This window comes from Heteronotia binoei, chromosome 1, assembly GCF_032191835.1.
Source record: "Heteronotia binoei isolate CCM8104 ecotype False Entrance Well chromosome 1, APGP_CSIRO_Hbin_v1, whole genome shotgun sequence".
Lineage (NCBI taxonomy): Eukaryota > Metazoa > Chordata > Lepidosauria > Squamata > Gekkonidae > Heteronotia > Heteronotia binoei.
Genome location: NC_083223.1, coordinates 19,465,574 through 19,486,924, shown reverse-complemented (window position 1 = coordinate 19,486,924; position 21,351 = coordinate 19,465,574). Strand labels below are relative to the sequence as shown.

At 48.2% G+C, this 21,351-nt stretch overlaps 1 protein-coding gene across 2 annotated transcripts in view; it reads left to right on the top strand.

Moving 5' to 3' along the window:
- HTR2A (5-hydroxytryptamine receptor 2A) overlaps window positions 1-20,176 on the top strand; it is a 68,161-nt gene extending 47,985 nt beyond the window's left edge. For both annotated transcript variants that reach the window (XM_060231821.1, XM_060231812.1), the window contains one exon: window positions 19,072-20,176. In XM_060231821.1, the coding sequence (XP_060087804.1) occupies window positions 19,072-19,871 (800 nt within the window). In that variant the 3' untranslated portion in view covers window positions 19,872-20,176. The remainder of the gene's footprint in view (window positions 1-19,071) is intronic.
- The last annotated feature ends 1,175 nt before the right edge of the window (window positions 20,177-21,351 follow it).

Sequence of the window (21,351 nt, the reverse complement as noted above, 5' to 3'; positions counted from 1 at the left end):
GCGGATCACCTTCTCAAGTGGCTCTTCACCACCACAATCCAAATCTCAGCTGAAATAAACACATCTTCTTTGTCAGTACTAAGTGGGTTTAGGAGGTCTGATGCTTTGCCAAGTGTCAACAATCCCTTTCCCCCCCTCTAATGTTCTTTAATAACAGGTAATGGGGTAAGCATAGTTTGTTTTCATACCAGCCCCCTGCAGTGGCTGTACTTTGAATGGCTGCTTTGGGAACAGAACACAAGACAAACCAGGGCACCAACAGCAAAGATTATACGGTTAGTTCAGCCAGCTTGACGTAAGCAAGAACATTAAATTGAACAAGATTAGAACTGAACACAAACAGGCAGCACCACTCCTTATATTCATTTGGCCTGCGTTAAACACGCCCCCTTATGTGGGCAGCCGACCACCCTATTGGTCTCTCCAGGGTCCTTCATTTGCATTTCCTGAGAGGGATGCCTCGCATCCCAATTGGCTGGTTCTAAAAGAACAGCCAATCAGAATGTAGGCATCAGAGGCCTGGAGGGCAATGAAGTATGGTTCAAGGTCAACTAATAGACATAATTTTTTGAGCAGGAACACATAGGAACACAGTTCTGGCTGGCTTGGTGTCAAGGGGTGTGGCTTAACATGTTAATGAATTCATGCTGGGCTTTTTCTACAAACAAGCCCTATGTTAAACAATGGTGACATCGAGAGGTGTGGCCTAATATGCAAATTAGTTCTTGCTGGGCTTTTTCTACCAAAAAAGCCCTGGTCATAACAAACCTGCAGTCAAAACAACCAATACACAGCAGCAAGTAACTCAAACAGCCAAATGATGGTAGCTATTTTGCTGAAGGTCATTCATTTGAATTCACAGTCAGCGTGCTCAATTTAGGATTGCCATGTGCCTGCTCGGGGTGGGAGATTTCCTACTCCCTGTTGGCCTTGGCCACTGGCGTGCCAGCAGCTGGAGGATGAAAGATTTTTTTTAAGGTTGCTGATGGTGGTGATGTGACATCACTTCCAGGAAAACCTGGAAGTGATGTCATGGTCGTGGCATGCAGGCAGGCAGTGGCTCAGGGAAGTGGTAGCCAAAGAGGTTGAGGGGTGGTCCGAAGGTCGAGTACCAGACAGATTCAGAGGCAGTCCGAAGGCAAAATCGAACAGTCCAAGAGTCAGTCATGGGTGAGGCAATTGTAAATCTGAGGTTCAAGACAGAGGCAGTCTGTGAACTGGGACCTGCTTCTACTATTTCCCCATGTCTTTCATCCCTGACAGAACCCAACTCTTTGGGCTGATCCATGACAGTCACACCTTTCTAGGAATCATCAGAAACTCTATGGCAACCCCTCCATGTCCTTGCATCCCCATGTCCCTGCCTCAGTCAGTCTTCTACTGTTTGGCAACTTTACTCTACAACCCAGCAGAAGAGAAATCATTGTTAGGGGCAGAGGTTTTTTTCTGGACAATGAGGCGTCAGAACTCTCAAGAGGGAAACGAAGGAGAAACACACAGGTGCTCCTCATGAACTTTCGAACATTTTTTGAGAATTTTGCTTCCACAAAGAGGTTCCAGAACTCCGTTCCACTGCATTCACCACAGAAAAAAGACCCTGGTTAGGGGTGTGTTTATGTTTAATAACGAATCAAAATCCAAACCAAATATATTATTGAAAATATATATATTATTGGATGCTTAAAAATAACTGTGGTCCATAATCTCAGAAAGCTTTAGAAATAATGACTTATCTATTTTTCACAGTTGCACAAAATAAGGGCAGCAGGAGGGATAACAAGGGGACAGGGCTGGATTAACAATTAGCCCGAATAGGCACTGGCCTATAGACCCCCATGCCTTCAGGGGCCCTCAGCCAGCTCCCCCCCCCCCCGCCAATTCTCCCCTGCTTGCAGTCCTCCCAGCCTACATGCGCAGCCAGCAACTGAGCCCTTCTTTGCATAGCTTGCCTGGAGCGCTGCTGCTGGTGTCGCCAAATTTGCTTCTCTCTGCCTCTCCCCCACAGCTTTGTCAAAGGGGCTTTTGAGAAGGCGGCTGCAGCAGGGGCTGCAGGCGGTGGGGCAGGTGCTCCAACTCTGAGATAATTTGTGAGGGGGCCCACAAGATTTTGACTGCCTAGGGACCTCCACAGGGTTTAATCTGGCGATGACGAGGAGAAAGAGAGGCTGCCAGCGCCAGGTTGGGAAATTCTGGGGTCTTGGGGGTCAAGCCTGCAGAGGGGAGGAACCTCAGTGGGGTACAGTGCCCTAGAGTCTGACCTCTGAAGCTGCCATCTCCTCCAGGGTACGTCTCTGGGGATCAGTTGTAATTTCTGGAGCTCTCCAGGCCCTACCTTGAAGTTAGTGACCCCAGAGTTTCACAGAATAGTATGCTACAACAGCAATGCAACAGCGGAAAATTAAATTGAGTTGGAACTTCCAAAAGTCTTTTATGGAGACCAAGTATGAACTATGATAAGCGCAACTGAGATTTTGTAAGTTTTGCACCTTTTTGAAAAGAACGTGTACGAATTTGCACTCTAATATTGTGATTGAAATTTAACCTGATGATGTGTTTTGATGTTTACTCATACAGGAAGCTTTTTTTAAGTAATTTTTTGGATTGTTAATAGATTTCGTTAATTGCATTGCTGTTGTATCCTACCTTGAAGTTGGCAAGTCTAGATAATTTGATACTGGAGAGGACATCTTTCAACCAGAAGAATTACCTAATGTTCCAACCCAAGAGGATCGTCCCAGCATGCATTTCTGTGACCTATTTCCAGTTTCTGCTGATTACGGCACTGTTCCAAGGATGGGGCGCTTTGTACATAAGAAGACACGGGTCCTATTTGCTTGCTATTCTGATCTCTGGTCTGTAATTACACCCGCTTGCCCACAAGGCCCAGAATTAAGCATTCTGCTTGTATTCCAAATGCAGGTTCTGAGGGGGATACAGGCAAAGGTTACATCCCCTCTCCTTGCCATAGGCCAACATGCTTTCATCCTGGAAAAAGCAGGGGCTACAAATTGGATCAAAAACAATACATCCCCTACACCCCCCCCCCCCACACACACATGATAAGCACAGAGAGGCAAGCAGGCCTCTGTAGATGGAAGAGCTAGAGCGTGGCCAAACTGTGGCTCAGGAGCCGTATGTGACTCTTTCACACATATTGTGTGGCTTTCAGTGCCCCCACTGCCCCGTCAGCCAGCTTTAAATCATTTCTCCAAGCCAAGCCAGCTAGCAGTTTGGGAAATGCATTTAAAGTTAAAGTTGCTTTCTTTCCACCTCTCCCTCCCCCCCAATCTATTTGCCTTCCTTCCGGCTCTCAAACATCTGACATTTGTGTCTTGCGGCTCTCAAACCTCTGGCTACTGGCAGGGGATGGGGGTGAGGTAAGGGTGCCAGATCGAAGTTGGGAAACTCCTGGTGATTTGGAGATGGAGCCTGGGGAGGACAGGGGACTCAGTGCGGTACCATGCCAGAGAGCCCACCCTCCAAAGCATCCATTTTCTCCAGGAAAACTGAACACTGCAGGGTAATTCCGGGGGTCTCCAGGTCCCTCCTGGAAGCTGGCAACCCTACATCGGTTCTCCTGAAAAAAATGGACGATTTGGAGGGTGGACTTGATGGCATTGTAAGTAGGGTTGCCAGGTCCAATTCAAGAAATATCTGGGGACTTTGGGGGTGGAGCCAGGAGACTTTGGGGGTGGAGCCAAGAGCAACGTTGTGACAAGCAAAACAGAACTCCAAAGGGAGTTCTGGCTATCACATTTAAAGGGGCCATACACCTTTTAAACACCTTTCCTTCGCTGGAAATAATGAAGGATAGGGGCACCTTTTGGAGGGCTCCTAGAATTGCCCCCCCCCCGGTCCAATCTTTTTGAAACCTGGAGAGTCTTTTGAGGAAAGGTACCAGATGCTGTGCTGCAAATTTGATGCCTCTACCTCAAAAAAGCAAAAACCCCCCCCAGAGCCCCAGATGCCCATAGATCAATTCTCCATTATACCTTATGGGAATCAGTCTCCATAGGGAATAATGGAGTTCCCAACAGACATTCCCCTTCCCCCGCTGCTTTCTGATGACCCTGAAGTAGGGAAGGGCCTCCAAACTGAGGGATCCGCTGCCTCCACCTGGGAATTCTAAAAAGCAACTGTGTCAGAAATACATAACACTTATGACAAATTTACAAAAATCTACATTATATTGTGCAAAAGCATCCAAAATTCATTCCAAAGATATAAATCACATAAAGCATAAACATCGCATAAAGTCCCAAACAAAAACACAGTTCCCAAGGATGACTCCGGAAAATTCCAAAAAGTCTATGAGGAGTTCTACTACTCAGAAGTAAATGCAAAATGGAGTCCTTCCACTGATGTCAGCCTTCACGCAATCACCGGCTTAAATTGTGTGCCGCTGCATTTTCAGCTTCTTCACAAGCCAACTGACAAGGTCCTCAGACCGGCTTCTCTCAAACGCCCATATTATATATTTCAATTGGAATGAATTTTGGATGCTTTTGCACAATATAATATAGATTTTTGTAAATTTGTCGTAAGTGTTGTGTATTTCTGACACAGTTGTTTTTTAGACTTCTGCTTATACTGTGTTGCCATTGTTTAATCTGTCCACCTGGGGATTGGCAGCCCTAATAGTAAGCCATTGATGTTCCTGTTCTATCCAAGCTCCATCCCCAAACATCCAAGAGTTTCTCAACATAGATCCGGCAGCCTGAACTCCAATCCCCCACTCGTGACCAAAGGGGACCCAGCAATGCTAAGCTAGACCCTTCTTTGCTTGGAAGATAATTGGAATGTAATATTACTCAGGGCTGATTAGAGCCCCCCGGAAAGCTGTGTTCTTTCCGTTGGTGGGCACCATAACTAACTCTGTTAACAAGCCAGGAAAAATTCATGTTCAGCTGCTTCTTCAAAGGCATTTTTCACTCCTGGGGTTCCAATCATCTTCCCCTCGCTATTGATGAGAACATCTGATTGCCGTTTAAGGCAGGATAGAAAGCAGAAGGCAGAAATTTGTAATGCAAATGAACATTCTAGTCACTGCAGGTTTTACATTCGCATTGCAAAGTGAGAGAAGCAAAAACTGCTTTGAATACTGAACTGTTGTCTCTGCTAAAACTAGAGGGATTCAAACACAGACACACCTGGCTCTGTGGACCCTACCTTTGGTGGTGGAAAGAAGTTGCAGCCAAATTATGGCGATCCTATAAGGCATGGGTGTCAAACTCATTTGTTATGAGGGCCGGATCTCACATAAATGAGACCTTATCGGTCACGTTGGGCTGAGAGAACAGTTCTGAGAGAACTGTGACTGACCCAAGTTCACTCATCAGCTGTGTGTTCAGAAGGGGGGAATCAGACCTAGTTCTCCCAAATATGCCAAGCCTCCAGATATGCCAAGCCCCCAGTGTGGGCGGGAATTCCCCCACCTAGGAGGTTCCCAACCTGCCTGCCCACATTGGGCCAGTGGGGCGAACCTCCCCCTATGTTGCTGGCGCAATGACGTCACCCGGAAGTGATATCATCACGCCAGCGACGTCGCACAGCAGCCACTCTAGGCATTTCCGGGAAACCTTTTTGGTTTTCCTGGACGCTCTAGCCATTTGGGAAGGAAAACTCTATTTTACCATAGAGTTTTCCCCTCCCAAATGGCTACAGCGTCCAGCAAAACTATAGAGGTTTCCCCAGAAACACCTAGAGCCGTCACATGCGATGTCACCAGCACAATGACATCACTTCCGGGTGTTATCATTGTGTCACATGCATAAAAGTCCCCCGCTCCAGAACGCAGGGGACTTGGCAACCCTACAGATATGAGTCCATGCACTTAACCACTGCACCAAACTGGCTCTCTGATATAGGTTATGTAGAGTTGGCACTGGATATTACTGCCATGGGTAGCAATTTCCATGGGGTAAAGCATGCTGCTACATGCACCCAGCTTGAAACATGTAAATTTACTTACCTGTGTGAACAGGCCTCAGGGTAGTGTTGCCAGGTCTGTGTTGGAAAATACCTGGAGACTTTGGGAGTGCATCCGGAAGAGGGCGGGGTTTAGGGAGGGGGGGACTCAGCATGGGACAATGCCCTAGAGTCCTCAGTCCACCCTTCAAAGCAGCGGTTTCCTCCAGGGGAGCTAATCTCTGCCAGCTGGAGATCAGTTGTAAAAGTGGGAGATCCCCAGGCCCCACCTGGAAGCTGGCAACTACTTCGGGGCCTGGCTTGAATAGAAGGAAATTAATAATGTTTTCCCGGAGGGACCAAAAGTAAAAGTGATGGTGCCCCATGTGGAGAAACGCCATCTGAGAGTGTTGGTGCTTCATCCAAAAAGGCAGGGATCAGTAAATCCATTCAGCAGGCTTTGTAGCCTTCCCCTCACTCCCCCCCTCCCTTCCAGAGCCAAACCAACAACGCTAGGGGGAAAATCTCCTAGAGAAGCAGGAAGTGCTGTTGTTCTTGCCATGTGCTAGGCAGGAAGAGAGTCTCAGTTGGGAGCTGGCGCTCTGGAAGAGAGGTTGCTTGCCGGTGAGCTCCTGCCTGTGGGGGAGGCCTGCTCAGGAAAATGAGGCCTCCTGGCAGTAAGACAAAGTAAGTCATTCAAAAAGGGCAGGGCATGTCTAGATCAGGGCCAACCGGATGCGTTTATAATCAACTTTTCTTTGTTATGCTGTTTGCTGTGTTGTGCGGTGCTGTGCTAACTTTTTAAAGGCAACTGTTTTTGGTTTGTTTTTCTTTTCCTATCTTTTTCTCTTTTTAAATAAATATATTTTTACTGTTTAAATGCTGGCAATCAAACTCTGTCCCACATAGATCCCCAGACCGCTTTAGACCACGCTGTGTTGAGAAGGGGGCCCCAGGTGAAGGGGGGGAAGGCATGCAGTTGGATAAGGTGCCAATCCTCCAGGGGTGCCCCAAAGAAGTGCTGAGGTCTCTGTGAAACCCAAGTGCAGGGTGGCAGAGGACCTTGAGGCCTGGCCTCATAGCAGGAGAGGGGGATTGGGAGTCCTGTTCCTCTCAATCTGAACCCCGGGACTGAGCAGGTGGTGGCAGCGAGCCCAAGGGGCAGGAGGAGAAATAGCTCCCTCCAGGAGTTGGCGACTCAATAGGGAGCTGACGGGACCGGGTCTGAAGGCAGAATCGGGCCGGTTCCATCACACCCCAAAACAGACTTTGAAAGGAAACAAAGCCCGTAATAAATGGGAATAATCAAAGTTGGGTTATTGAGGAGAAACAGTGTTACAGGCAGTCAGAGTGGTACTTCAGTATAGGTCCACATGAAGATATCACTTCACTCACAATACTTGCACCCAATTCTGGTGCCCGCTCAGCACTTAAACCCACAGAGCAATGCGTATCTCAAGAGGAGAAAATGAAGCGAGATATACACAGGGGAAGGAGATGGCAGAAGTGCATTGCCTATTATTTTCCACACCGGAGAACTGTCAAGAAATCATCAGAGCTGGGAAGAAGCCAAAAGCAATTTCAGGCAATAAATCCAAAGAGCCAAACATGTAGTGCAAAAGCTGGGTTGGATCAGCGTGTCAGACTCCCCAGGGCACAAAGAGAGGAGGCATACGGGGCAAGTCAGCAGTGGGAAGAGAGCTCAGTTATCGGCAGAATTTTTGGCACCCTAGGCAAGGCTAACTACTTGCGCCCCCTTCCCCTTCTCTGGGATCGCTGAGGCCAGATTTCTTTTCCTAATAAATTAAAGGGCCACTGCCTTGCTCAGAAAAGTACAGCTGGGAATCCTGTTTATTTATTTATTTATTTATTTATTCGGGATTTATATCCCGCCCTTCCCAGGAGTGGCTCAGGGCGGCTTCCAACAATAACAATTTAACAATTTAAATAGAACAATTAAATACTTCACATTTAAACATTAAAACCAATACATTTCAATTCATAAAAACAAAGCAGCTTAAAACCAATAACATATCATTTTATATAAACAGATGGCAGGCCAGTTACGTCAAGTTCCATCCCGGCTAGGTGTAAGCTAGCCGGAAGAGGGTCGTCTTACAGGCCCTGCGGAATTGAACCAAGTCCCGCAGGGCCCTCACCTCTTCCGGCAGCTGATTCCACCAAGTGGGGGCCATAACGGAGAAAGCCCTATCTCGAGTGACTTTCAGGCGGGCTTCTTTTGGCCCGGGGATAGAGAGGAGATTTTGTGTTCCTGACCTCAGTGCTCTCTGGGGAACGTATGGGGAGAGACGGTCCCTCAGGTAGGCAGGTCCCAGGCCATATAGGGCTTTAAAGGTAATAACCAGCACCTTGTACCGGACTCGATACATCACTGGAAGCCAGTGCAGAGTCCGAAGACCCGGCCGAATGTGTCCCCACTTTGGGAGACCCAATAACAGCCGGGCCGCGGCATTCTGCACCAGCTGCAGCTTTCGAGTCCGGGACAGGGGCAGCCCCATGTAGAGGGCATTGCAGTAGTCCAACCTCGAGGTGACCGTAGCATGGATCACTGTTGCTAGGTCGTCGCGCTCCAGGAAGGGGGCCAGCTGCCTTGCCCGCCTAAGATGAAAAAATGCGGACTTGGCAGCGGCTGCTATCTGAGCCTCCATCTTTAAGGAAGGCTCCAACAGCACCCCCAAGCTCCTGACTCTGTCCGCCGCCATCAGCGGTGCACCGTCAAAAGCTGGCAGGGGGATCCCCCCCCCCGGGCCGCGGCGACCCAAGCAAAGGACCTCTGTCTTCGTAGGATTTAGCTTCAGCCCACTCAGTCTGAGCCACTCAGCCACGGCCTGTAATGCCCGGTCCAGATTTTCCGGGGCGCAGACCGGCCGGCCGTCCATCAGTAGATAGAGCTGGGTGTCATCAGCATACTGGTGACACCCCAGCCCATACCTTCGGGCTATCTGGGCAAGAGGCCGCATATAGATATTGAATAACATCGGGGAGAGAACCGCCCCCTGGGGCACACCACAATCAAGTGTGCGCCTCTGGGAAAGCTCCCCCCCTACTGCGACCTTTTGTCCCCGACCTTCCAGGAAAGAGGAAAGCCACTGTAAGGCCAACCCCTGAATCCCTGCGTCGGCGAGGCGGCACGTCAGTAGCCGATGGTCGACCGTGTCGAACGCCGCCGACAGGTCTAACAGCATCAGCACCGCCGAGCCACCCCGATCCAGATGCCGTTGAAGGTCATCTACTAGGGCGACCAACACTGTCTCCGTCCCGTGTCCCGGGCGGAAGCCGGACTGAAATGGGTCAAGGATGGAAGCGTCCTCCAGGAAATTCTGTAATTGTATCGCCACTGCCCTCTCAATAAGTTTACCCAAAAAGGGCAAATTAGAAACCGGCCGATAATGTGCCAATTGGGCCGGATCTAAAGATGGTTTTTTTAGGAGGGGACGGACCACAGCCTCTTTGAGTGGCGTTGGAAAGTGCCCTTCCGTTAGGGATCTATTTATGATATCCCGCACAGGATATCTAAGATCCCCCTGGCAAGATTTAATAAGCCAGGAAGGGCATGGGTCCAATTTACAAGTTGTTGGGCGAGCCAATAAGAGAATCCTGTCAACTTCCTCCAGGCTGAGGGGTCTAAAGCCATCCAGAGTATAGTCCGAAGACAGGCTCGGGGCCTCAGGTTCGCTAACTGTCTCCAAACTGGCAGGGGGGTCGGGGCGAAGTGACGCGATTTTATCCGCAAAAAATTTCGCAAAAGCCTCACAGCCGATTTCCAATTCAATAGAATTTAACCTGCCTTGTGGCAGCGTTGTAAGTCCTCTAATTATATCAAATAATTGTGCCGGGCGCGAGGTTGCGGACGCAATCTTAGCCGCAAAGAATACTCTCTTTGCGGATTTGATTGCCATCTCATAGGCCTTCAAACTCTCTCTATAAGATGTTCGGGTCACTTCGTCTCGAGTACGCCGCCATTGCCTCTCTAGTCGTCTGAGCTCCCGCTTTTGTTGCCGCAGCTCCCGGTTAAACCAGGGCGACGGTTTCGGGCGGGGGCGCAGAGGGCGCCTGGGTGCGATCTCCTCAATGGCCCTGGAGAGCCCATCGTTCCAGGACTCTACCAGATCATCCAGGGAATCGCCAGCGGGCCAGGTATCCCGTAGAGCCGTTAGGAACCGTTCCGGGTCCATCAGGCTCCGCGGGTGAGCTAAAATACGCTCTCCGCCTAAACAGGTTTTGGGTGACACCTCCATACGGACCTTAAGGGCAAAGTGATCTGACCATGGCACTGCTTCCGTTGCAATATCAGTCACTGATATTCCGGCCACAAAGACCAGGTCTAACATGTGTCCCGCCTGATGGGTGGGTGTTGTAACAACCTGGGAGAGTCCTAGTGTCGCCATGGATGACACCAGGTCCATCGCCTGGCTGGACGCCGCGTCGTCGGCATGGACATTGAAGTCACCCAAGACCAAAAGCCTTGGGTGCTCCAGCGCCCAGCCCGCCGCGGCCTCCACCAGGGATGGTAGGGCGCCGGCCGGTGCGTTAGGCGGTCGGTACACCAGCCAGATTGCCAACCCCTCCCCAACATCCCACATCAGGCCAACACATTCAACGCCCGGAATCTCTGGAGCCGGAAGAGCCCTAAAGGAGTAAGCCTCTCGTATGAAAAGTGCCACCCCACCCCCCCGCCCGCTAGTCCGTGACTGATGAAAGACCGAGTATCCTGGGGGGGCGGTCTGAGAGAGAGCTACCGTCTCCCCTTCACGCACCCAGGTCTCGGTCACGCAAGCCAGGTCCATGTCCTGTTCGGTCAGGAACTCCTGTAGGACAGAGGTCTTATTATTAATGGACCTGGCATTGCATAACACCAGTGACGGAGGCGGGTGATTCAACCTGGCCCCGCTACCTGTCACCTTCGGGATGGGGCGAAGGCTGGAAGGGGGTCGAGCACTATTATGTCTCAACCTCCTTCCCTTATAATTCTGCCTCGTCCCACCGTCATATCTTCCCCTCCCCAGGAGCACTGGAATCCCCAGGCCGATCATCTCCTGTTAATGCCACCTCAATTTGATGGAGCCGTCAGATCTACCCCCTCCTCCACCCCCTCCTCCCAGCTGATCTATCTATTTTAATCCAATCTGCCAATTTACTAATCAGCTATTTAACTAAATCTCTTCCAAGCTTCCCACCAATTGTTAGCTAAATTTAAATTAGTATAATCTAAAATTAGTATAATCTAAAATCCTGTTTGATCCTTCTAGCCAGGGCCAGCTCTGCCACCAGGCAAACTAGGCAATTGCCAATTCAAGAAATATCTGGGGACTTTGGGAGTGGAACCAGGACCACACACCTTTTAATTACCTTCCCTCCATTGGAAAGAATGAAGAATAGGGGCACTTTCTTTTGTGGTTCATAGAACTGAACCCCCGGTCCACTCTTTTAGAAACTTGGAGGGTATTTTGGGGAGAGGCACCAAATGCTATGCTGCAAATTTGGTGCCTCTATCTCAAAACACAGCCCGCCCCCCGCCCCGAGCCCCAGATATCCACGTATCAATTCTCCATTATACCCTATGGGAATCAGTCTCCATAGGGAATAATGGAGTGCGCAGCAGACATTTCCCTCCCCCCCCCCTCACCGATGACCCTGAAGCAGGGGGAGGGCCTCCAAACCCGGGGATCCTCTGCCCCCACCTGGGGATTGGGCGACAGAAAAAAGTCACACGGATAGGAGACTGAAAAAAAGCAACAGCTCTGTGTAGTATATCAAATTTTACTTTACAAAATAAGTCTTTATCCAAGCCACATTTTCCAGTGCTTTGCTTATGTTTCCCACACTTCTATGTCATTCTCATTAAGGGTGGAGAAAACTTAATGAGAATGACATAGAAGTGTGGGAAACATAAACAAAGCATTGGAAAATGTGGCTTGGATAAAGCAGTTGCGAACCAGGAGAATTGTAGACCGGTTATGCCTGTAAGCTGATACTGGAAGTGTATTGGAGTATTTTGTGCCTACATTGTGCAAATCTGGACTTATTTTGTAAAGTTAAATTTGATATACTAAACCAGGATTTTGAATGATTTTTTTGAAGATAAGAGATTGACAAGAGGTGTATTCTACACAGAGCTGTTGCTTGTTTCACCCACCTGGGGACTGGCAACCCTAGTGCAAGATGTAGAAAGTAGTGGCACTTTTTACCAATAAAGCACCAACACCAGCTTGGCCCCAGAAACCAAAAACATTATTTTGTTTATTTGTTTTGTTTCTTCTTCTTCTCCCCCCCCCCCCTTCCCTTACAAAACTGTTTTGCTTTCCACTTTAGTTCTGGGCCAGAACAGGAGAAAACATAGAGCGAAGAACAAAAGGTGAGACAGAGAGCAGAGAGTGGTACCTGTTGCAGCCGCAAAGGCACATTCAGGTTCAGCTTCTTTTGTCGTGATCACCAGCTCTAAGGCACACCACAGAAAAACCATCTGGTTTCAGGACAGCAACGGAGGGGAGGGCACACGAGCTGGTTAGGAAAATTATCACATCTCAGAACTGAGTAACCGGAAAACCCCAGGAGCCCCGTGCAGCCATGTCAATCCTGTTTCATAAACGTACGTTTAGATCAGGGGTGTCAAACTTATTTGTTATGACATGACATAAATGAGACCTTGTTGGGCTGGGCCATGTGTGTACCTATTTAAGATTAGGTAGCAGAGAGATACATTTTATATAAGACACTAGGGTTGCCAAGTCCAATTAAAGAAAAATCTGGGGACTTTGGGGGTGGAGCCAGGAGACATTGGGGGTGGAGCCAGGAACAAGGATGTGACAAGCATAATTGAACTCCAAGGGAGTTCTGGCCATCACATTTAAAGGGACAGCTCACCTTTTTAAATGCCTTTCTTCCATAGGAAATAATTAAGGATAGGGGCACCATCTTTTGGGGCTCATAGAATTGGACCCTCTGGTCCAATCGTTTTGAAACTTGGGGGGTATTTTGGGGAGAGGCACTAGATGCTATACTAAAAATTTGGTGCCTCTACCTCAAAAAATAGGCCCCCCAGAGCCCCCAATACCCACGGATCAATTCCCTATTATTCCCTATGGGAATTGTTCTCCATAGGGAATAATAGAGTGCCTAGTAGACATTTCCCTCCCCCACACACACGCTTTCTAAAGGGGGGGGAGGGCCTCCATACCAGGGAATCCCCCCTCCCTGCCCCCTCCCTGCCCCCTCCCTCTCTCACACACACAAATACTTACTTGGTCTTCTTCCCTCAGCCTGCTGTGAAAACGAAAGCAAAGAAAGGGAGGGGCCGTTCTCCGAAGCCCTTCCTGTTTCCTCCTTCCTGCCCAGCCTTAAAGGGGCAGACATTTTACAAACTGCTCAGGACAGACATTTTACAAACTGCTACACCAACATGAACCCTACAGGTATGTTCTTCCCCCCCCCACCCCCCGCCCCCGCTTCCTGATTTCTGGAGACCGGGGGATGAAGCTGCGAACTCAGAAGTCTCCCGCCAAAGCAGAGGGGTTGGGAAGCCTATAAGACACGGACATACCCAATTAAAGATTTTTTTTTAAAAAAAAATTAAAACATGCTTAATACATTAGCACTCATTGGTTTTAAAGTTGTTTTCTTTGTATTTCTCCCATGGGATCCAGGGAATTGGGCAAAGGAAGCTCTGACTCTTTCCTTCCTTCCCCAGGGGACCAGGATGGGGAGGAGCCTCAGCCAGTAGAAGGAAGAGAGGGTTGGCTCAGTACCTTTGCTGTGCAATTGAGAGAGTCTGGGAAAGCAAGCTCTCCCTCCCCTCCTTCCTCCCCAAGAGAGGAGCCTTAGCCAATGGAGAAAATAGAGGCTTTGCTCTGTAGCTCCTGTGCAATTGAGCAAGCCTTGCAAAGCAAGCTGAAATGCAGAAAGGAGCAAAAGAGGTAGAAGGAAGCAGATGACAGCCAGTTGCTCGGGGGCCTGATAGGAGCGCTTTGGGGGCCTGATTTGACAATCCTGCTCTAAGCTGTGGGAGGGCAAAAATTCTGCTTTGTGAGCTACTGGCATTAAAGTTGTGAGCGAGCAATTTGTCTACTGCATGAATTAGTTTGTTCTGGGGCCATCCTTCCTGAGCTAAGAGGGAAAAAAAGCAAATAACTCTGCTTAGAGGGAACACTGGTTCCGGCAGCTTCTTTTCCTTCAACTACTGGGTGGGGAACAACAACCTGACATAGCAAGCGTCTCCCCTCACCCTCTGACACTTTTGAGCCCCTGGAATCAATGGCATGGAAGCACACCACTGGTAGCACCAGAGGCAAGGAAGCATTGTTTGTTGGTGTGACATGGAATGTAAATTACTTTGCTTCACTGGCTACCATCTTCCCTGTCCTTTTACTGTTTGGGCATTGTGTAAGTGATCAGCGGTGGGAATTTACTGCAACAAAAATAGACCGTGACCATAAGAAGGAATTCTCCCTCCAGCTGTGTCCTGCAGAGATAACAGCAGCTTTTGCCAACTAGGAAGGCATTTGGAGCAATGAGTAAATAAAACATGCCGCAGAAAGGGAACATCACAAAGGACTCATTATTTCTCAGCCCAAACAGCCCTCTTGTTAAAAGGTGAAATATTGTTCTCAGACGGCCAGTGGATGTAACTGAAAAAGGCAACGGTTCCCTATAGCCAAACACCACCCCAAAGAATTTTACCTCACAGTTCCCCACCTTCCCCATTGCATTGGAAGAATTATGTGAGGATTTTTTTTTTAAGTTCAGGGATAGAATCTAGGCTTGTGTATAAATCCACCCAAGGCCAACTGGATAACTGAGGGATCATGAGGTAACTGACAGGGAAAATATACAGCAGGAATTCAGTAACACGTTAGAGACCCAGAATTAATTCCACCTAAAGCTTTTGTGAATTAAAGATCCATGCATTATGGTCAAGCTAGACCATAATGCATGGATCTTTAATTCACAAAAGCTTTAGCTGGAATTAATTCTGGGTCTCTAAGGTGCCACTGGACTCCTGCAGTCCCATGATGCAGAGTGGTAAAGCTGCAGTACTGCAGTCTGAACTCTCTGCTCACAACCTGAGTTCGATCCCGGTGTAAGCTGGGTTCAGGTAGCCGGCTCAGGTTGACTCAGCCTTCCATCCTTCCGAGGTCGGTAAAATGAGTCCCCAGCTTGCTGGGGGGAAAGCGTAGATGACTGGGGAAGGCAATGGCAAACCACTCCGTAAAAAGTCTGCCGTGAAAATGTTGTGAAAGCAACGTCACCCCAGAGTCAGAAACGACTGGTGCTTGCACAGGGGACTACCTGTACCTTTTTTAGACACCCTGATCTGGATGTCCAGGTTATAGAGTTGCCAAGTCCCCCAGGGCCTCCAGTACCATAGAGTTTTCCTCCCAAATTGCTAGAGCTTCTGGGAAAAACCATAGAGTTTTCCTAGAAGCTCCTAGAGCAGACAGTGCGTGACATCGTGTGACTTGCGAGTGATATCATTGCACCAGTGATGTCAGGACGGGATCCCAGTGGGCCAGTGGGTTGGGGATCTCCAGAGCGGGAGAACCCCCGCCCTGCCCAGAAGCTTAGCAGTTCTACCAGGTTAGCCCAATCTTATCAGTTCTTGGAAGCTAAGTAGGGTCAGCCCTGGTTCATATTTCGATGGGAGACCACCAAGGAAGTCCAGGGTTGTGACACAAGGTGGGCAATGACAAACTACCTCTGAATATCTCTTGCCTTGAAAACCCCACAGGATAACTGTAAGTCGGCTGCAGGGCTGGCTCGTCCGCTAGGCAAACTAGGCGGTTGCTTAGGGTGCCAGGATGTAGGGGGTGCTGAATTGGGCTCCCCCTCTCCTGGTGCCCATGGCAAATGCCTAGTTTGCCTCCCTCCCTCTCCGCCGACACCACAGCCCTCCTTCCCTTCGTGGCGCTGTCAGGCAGCACCACGCTCTGTCGCCACCTCCCTGCCCCCTCCCTCTTGCTGCCACCAGCCGGCCACCGCCACAGCCTTCCTTCCTGCTCCATCGCCACCCCCCTCCCTGCAGTTTCAGGAAGGAAGCAAAGTCTCCTATCACATCGCAGGCTGTTCAAAGAAGTAGAAGCTGTGCCAGCCACATCGAAGCCAGTAAGGACCAGCCTCGGTGCAGTGCGGCGTGGCAGGGGGGGCGGCGACGGAGCAGGAAGGAGGGCTGTGACGACGGGCTTGCAGCAGTGGGGAGGGAGGGGGCAGGGGCAGCAACGGAGCATGGCACTGCCTAGCAGTGCTGCGAAGGGAGTGGGGGGGCAGCGGGCAGGGAGCCTGCCTGGGGCACCACATGCCCATGGGCCGGTGCAGGTCGGCTGGGACGTGACAGCAAAAGGATAAAATTAAAATAAAAGATGGTCATGTTATACAGGTAGGGGTTTCCCTGATCAACTTGACATAGATGACTTTGAGGAACTAATGTTCCCAAGCACACCAGGGCCTGATTCAGTTTGAGAGCATGGCACAGGAAGGATCCCCTGTAGTGATGTCAGCTCTGGAAAGCTGTGTGGGAGGGAAGTCCTGTCCCTCCTCTCTGTGCTTCTGAGCCGAACTGGACCCCAGGCTGCTTCTGAACATTAGTCCCATAACATCACATGTCAGGTCAGGGCTGGCCCCCTTTGTGTCACACATGTCATATAGTGTGACCACAAATGAAGGAATAAGTCTGATGAAGCTGTCAAGAGGGTCCCTTGCCATTGTTTATTATATTGCTAAATGCCCCGTGGCACAGAGTGGTAAAGCTGCAGTACTGCAGTCAGAGTCCTCTGCTCACGACCTGAGTTCGATCCCGGCGGAAGCTGGTTCAGGTAGCCGACTCCAGGTTGACTCAGTCTTCCACCCTTCCGAGGTCGGTAAAATGAGTACCCAGCTTGCTGGGGGGAAAGTGTAGATGACTGGGGAAGGCAATGGCAAACCACCCCGTAAAAAGTCTGCCATGAAAACATTGTGAAAGCAGCGTCACCCCAGAGTTCAAAACAACTGGTGCTTGCATAGGGGACTACCTTTACCTTTAAATGCCCTGTAGTAACCTTAAGCCTCACTTTTGCTCACACTCCCTCAGCCAGCTTTCACTATCTCTTTTCAGTACCAAGCACAAGTATCATTCCACCTAGTCTCTGAAGGAGCCAAGGTCAGTGTCTGGTTCCCAGGGATTATGTCTGCACCTGCTTGGGGAACATGGGAATGGGACTATGGGGAGAGGGATGAGCAGCTTGGTGTCTTTTTGCTTGGAAATGTAACGGCTACCCTAAAGTATATGAAGAGATGTGTTCCCGCCATTCTCAGTTTTCTCAAGGAGCCTCTTGTCTTGCGGTTTCAGTCTCTCAATAAACACTCTTAAATGATCACTGAGTGCATTGTGAACTGAAAGTCCAGGGACTTGACAGAAGCAACCTCAGACTCATGAAAGCTTCTGTAGAAATAAATGCTGTTTGTCTTTAAGGTGCTTCTTTACAGGCTAACACAGCTACCATTTGGAACTGATAGTGGCAAGATGGTTTGCTTTTTAAAAGTTTATTTTATTTATTTATTTTTAGGGAAAAGCACAAGCTGAGGTAAATGTTAACGAGCAGACATGGGATTTCTAGTTTTATACAGGGCTTTTTTTTTGTAGGAGGAACTTCTTTGCATATTGGGCCACACACCCCTGATGTAGCCAGTCCTCCAAGAGCTTACAGGGCTCTTATTACAGGGCCTACTGTAAGCTCTTGGAGGATTGACTACATCGGGATGGGGGGGGGGGGGTGGCCTAATATGCAAAGGAATTCCTGCTACAAGCAAAGCCCTGAACTGTTTAAAAACCCTTTCCCAGACAAGTTTATAACCTACAACTATTTTTCTGCTGCAGCTTAGTTACACACTCGACCCAGCAAACCCTAAATTAGAATACTGCCACTGCTTTTCTCAGTTACCCCGAGAGGAGACTTAACTAAAGTTTTGACTATCTCTACACTCCTGCTCAGCTAACTTTTCTACAACCCTTCTCTGACTGACTAAAACTATCAGATCTTAACCTGTCTCCAAGTCCCACAGGTCCTATTGGCTGGTTCAGAGCACCACTCTCATTGGCTCGTCTGTTGCTGGGGTAATTTTGTTATGCTGTCTGTCACAAAATGAATGACAGGTCATATTCAGCCTTGAAAATTTAATGAGGGGGGAATTACAAAAAGCTACAGCTGTACCTTATTCAAGGCTGTTACTGCTTTGTCCGTGAGATGGAAAAGGACTAGTTCTTGGTTGCTGAGAGACAGGGCACTACGAGGGCAAATGCTACCTGGTAAAAGAGATGAAATGTTAGCTATAACTATAGTTTGGCCTAGGCTTGCCAGATCCCAGTGGCAGCCATGTGTTTCTCCTTCATTTCCCTCTTGAGAGTTCTGGCACCTCTTTTTCCAGAACTTTTTCCATCCAGCCCAGGGGTGGCCAAACTATGGCTCGGGAGCCACATGTGGCTCTTTCACACATATTGTGTGGCTCTTGAAGCCCCCACTGGAGAAGGCATTTGTCTCTTTAAATCACTTCTCCAAGCCAAGTCAGCCAGCAGCTTGGAGAATGCATTTAAAGTTAAAGTTGCTTTCTTTCCACCTTTCCTTCCCCCCATCTATTTTCCTTCCTTCCTTCCTTCCTTCCTTCCTTCCTTCCTTCCTTCCTTCCTTCCTTCCTTCCTTCCTTCCTTCCTTCCTTCCTTCCTTCCTTCCTTCCTGTCTTGTGACTCTCAAACATTTGACATTCATGTCTTGCAGCTCTCAGACATCTGACGTTTACTCCATGTAGCTCTTACAGTAAGCAAGTTTGGCCACCTGTGATCCAGCCCCTCTGATTCTGAGACTACTGCTTATTCCCTTGATTCCATTGCTTATGAACAGCTTCTTAGAAAAGCGACAATCTTTCAAGGTAGCACCATCCACAGCAATGTCTTCATCTCCATTTCCAGGAATGTTATCAACATACAGCTGTGTGCTCTCTGTGGCATTTGGTGTGGGTTATAATTAGTTTGAGGATGTGGGTTAATTTTTTTTAAGTCAGATTTTGAATGTAACACATATCCTACTAAGCGATTCTGCCTAACATTTCACCAATGTGAAATTCATGCATTTTAAAGATAATGACTTAAACTCTTCTTCTCTTTTGTACCTGACCTTCAAGGTATTTCAATGCCAGTTCCTGTTTTTGGACTTCAGGATGATTCCAAAGTGTTCAAGAACGGAAGCTGCTTACTCGCTGATGAGAATTTCGTCTTGATTGGCTCCTTTGTGGCATTTTTTGTTCCTCTCGCCATCATGGTAATCACTTATTTTTTAACCATAAAAGCCCTTCAGAAGGAAGCCACATTATGCATGAATGACTTTGGCTCCAAGACTAAGTTTGCTTCCTTCAGCTTCTTCCCTCAGAGTTCTCTTTCTTCTGACAAGTTCTTCCAGCGGTCTCTCAGCAAAGAACTCAGTACCGCTGGGAGGAGGACGATACAATCCATCAGCAACGAGCAGAAAGCATCCAAAGTCCTTGGAATTGTCTTCTTTCTCTTTGTTGTTATGTGGTGCCCGTTCTTCATCACCAACGTGATGGCTGTAATCTGCAAGAAGTCATGCAACGAAGAGGTCATTGAAGGACTACTGAACATTTTTGTCTGGATCGGGTACCTTTCTTCGGCCGTCAATCCGCTGGTGTACACGCTCTTCAACAAAACCTATCGATCTGCTTTCTCGCGTTATATCCAGTGCCGCTACAAAGAGAAAAAGAAACCCCTGCAACTGATCTTAGTGAACACGATTCCTGCTATCGCGTACAATACGAGCCAGCTTCAGTTAGCGCAAATGAAATGTTTGAAAAAGGAGTCAAAGATGATGTCCAAGGACTACTCAGCTGTGAAAATAGAAAGACATCATTTGGATGGGACCTTAACAAACAATGCTAGCCAGGTGAATGAAAAGGTTAGCTGTTTGTGAGTACCTGAGCCCCAACACAGCTTCCATGGCAACGAGGAGATTTTTTTTTTCTCCCCAGAGACATTTCCGCCTAAGCTTTGCTAGTGCAGGAAAGAACAGCCCAATCTGTGAAAACCATCAACATAATCACAATTCAATCATGCTCTTTTGTCGATGAAAGCCAGCATGTAAAAGTGAGGAAATGTTGGCAAGGAAAGGGCGGGTCCTAGAATAGTTCACCTTCTGAACAAGCTTTCTGGTTTTTTGTATCCTGGATATGTTTCTCAGAATAAACAGTGGATGAGGTGCGATGATAATATAAACCATGACAAATCTTTTGACTTTTCCTTAATGAGAAGATTCAGGCCTAAGATATTAGTAACCCATGAAATAGGATTGCCAGCTCTGGGTGGGGAAATACCTGGAGATCTGGAAGGAAGCATGGGCAGGGTGGGATTTGGGAAGGGGAGGGGAGGGGACTTCTGCAGGCTATAATAGCACATAGAGTCCTCTCTCCAAAGGAGCCGTTTTCTCCAGGGAAACTGAACTCAGTCACCTGAAGATCAATTGTAATGGTGGGAGATTTCCAAGTGCCAGACACTTGCAATCCTATCCATGAAATCTACAGGTAGAGTTTTTAATTCCTCATCCAAAGCACATCTTAAAACACTTGCACTTTAAAAAAAACAAACCCAAACAAACTAGGTAGGGAGTAGGGGAAGTAGAAATGGAAAGATTCTATGCCTCGTGTACAGGATTTTCAAGGGTGTGGACAATGTTTCACTCAGGGCTTTTTTTGTAACAGGAACTCCTTTGTACATTAGGCCACACAACCCTGATGTAGCCAATCCTGCTGGAGCTTATAGTAGGCCCTGTACTAAGAGCCCTGTAAGCATTTAGAGGATTGGCTACATCAGGGGTGTGTGGCCTAATATGCAGAGGAGTTCCTCCTACAAAAAAGCCCGGGTTTCACTGATTTACACCGTGTTTTGGCATTCAGACTGTGCTGTTACTAAGCATACAAACTCTTCATACAATTTTATAAAAAAAGGCAACGAAAGATGCATACCCAGATTTCATTATTTTGAAACCTAGGCACTTTCTAAATTCTGCCTCTTTTCCTTAACTAAAATTCATATTATATTTATCATTACAATATGACCAATACATTAATAATCTGGTTATATTTTGTGTAGGCGTACTGTTTGCCCAGATCTGCAAGGCAATTCTGCCCCATCCTGCTCAAATAATTGGGTGGAGCAGGAGCAAGGGAAGGAAAAGGAATGTCGAGTGATGTCACAAATTAGGGTTTGTAGAATCTTTCGGGATCAAGTGCCGTGTTCTACTGGAGAAAGTTTTCCTTCCAGACGTTTCGTTCTCAGCTGGAAGAACACGGCACTTGATCCCGAAAGATTCTACAAACCCTAATGATGTTACCAGCCGTGAAAACCTGAAATCTTTGATGTCACAAATGTTTCAATAATTTCCCAAACTCTGTGGT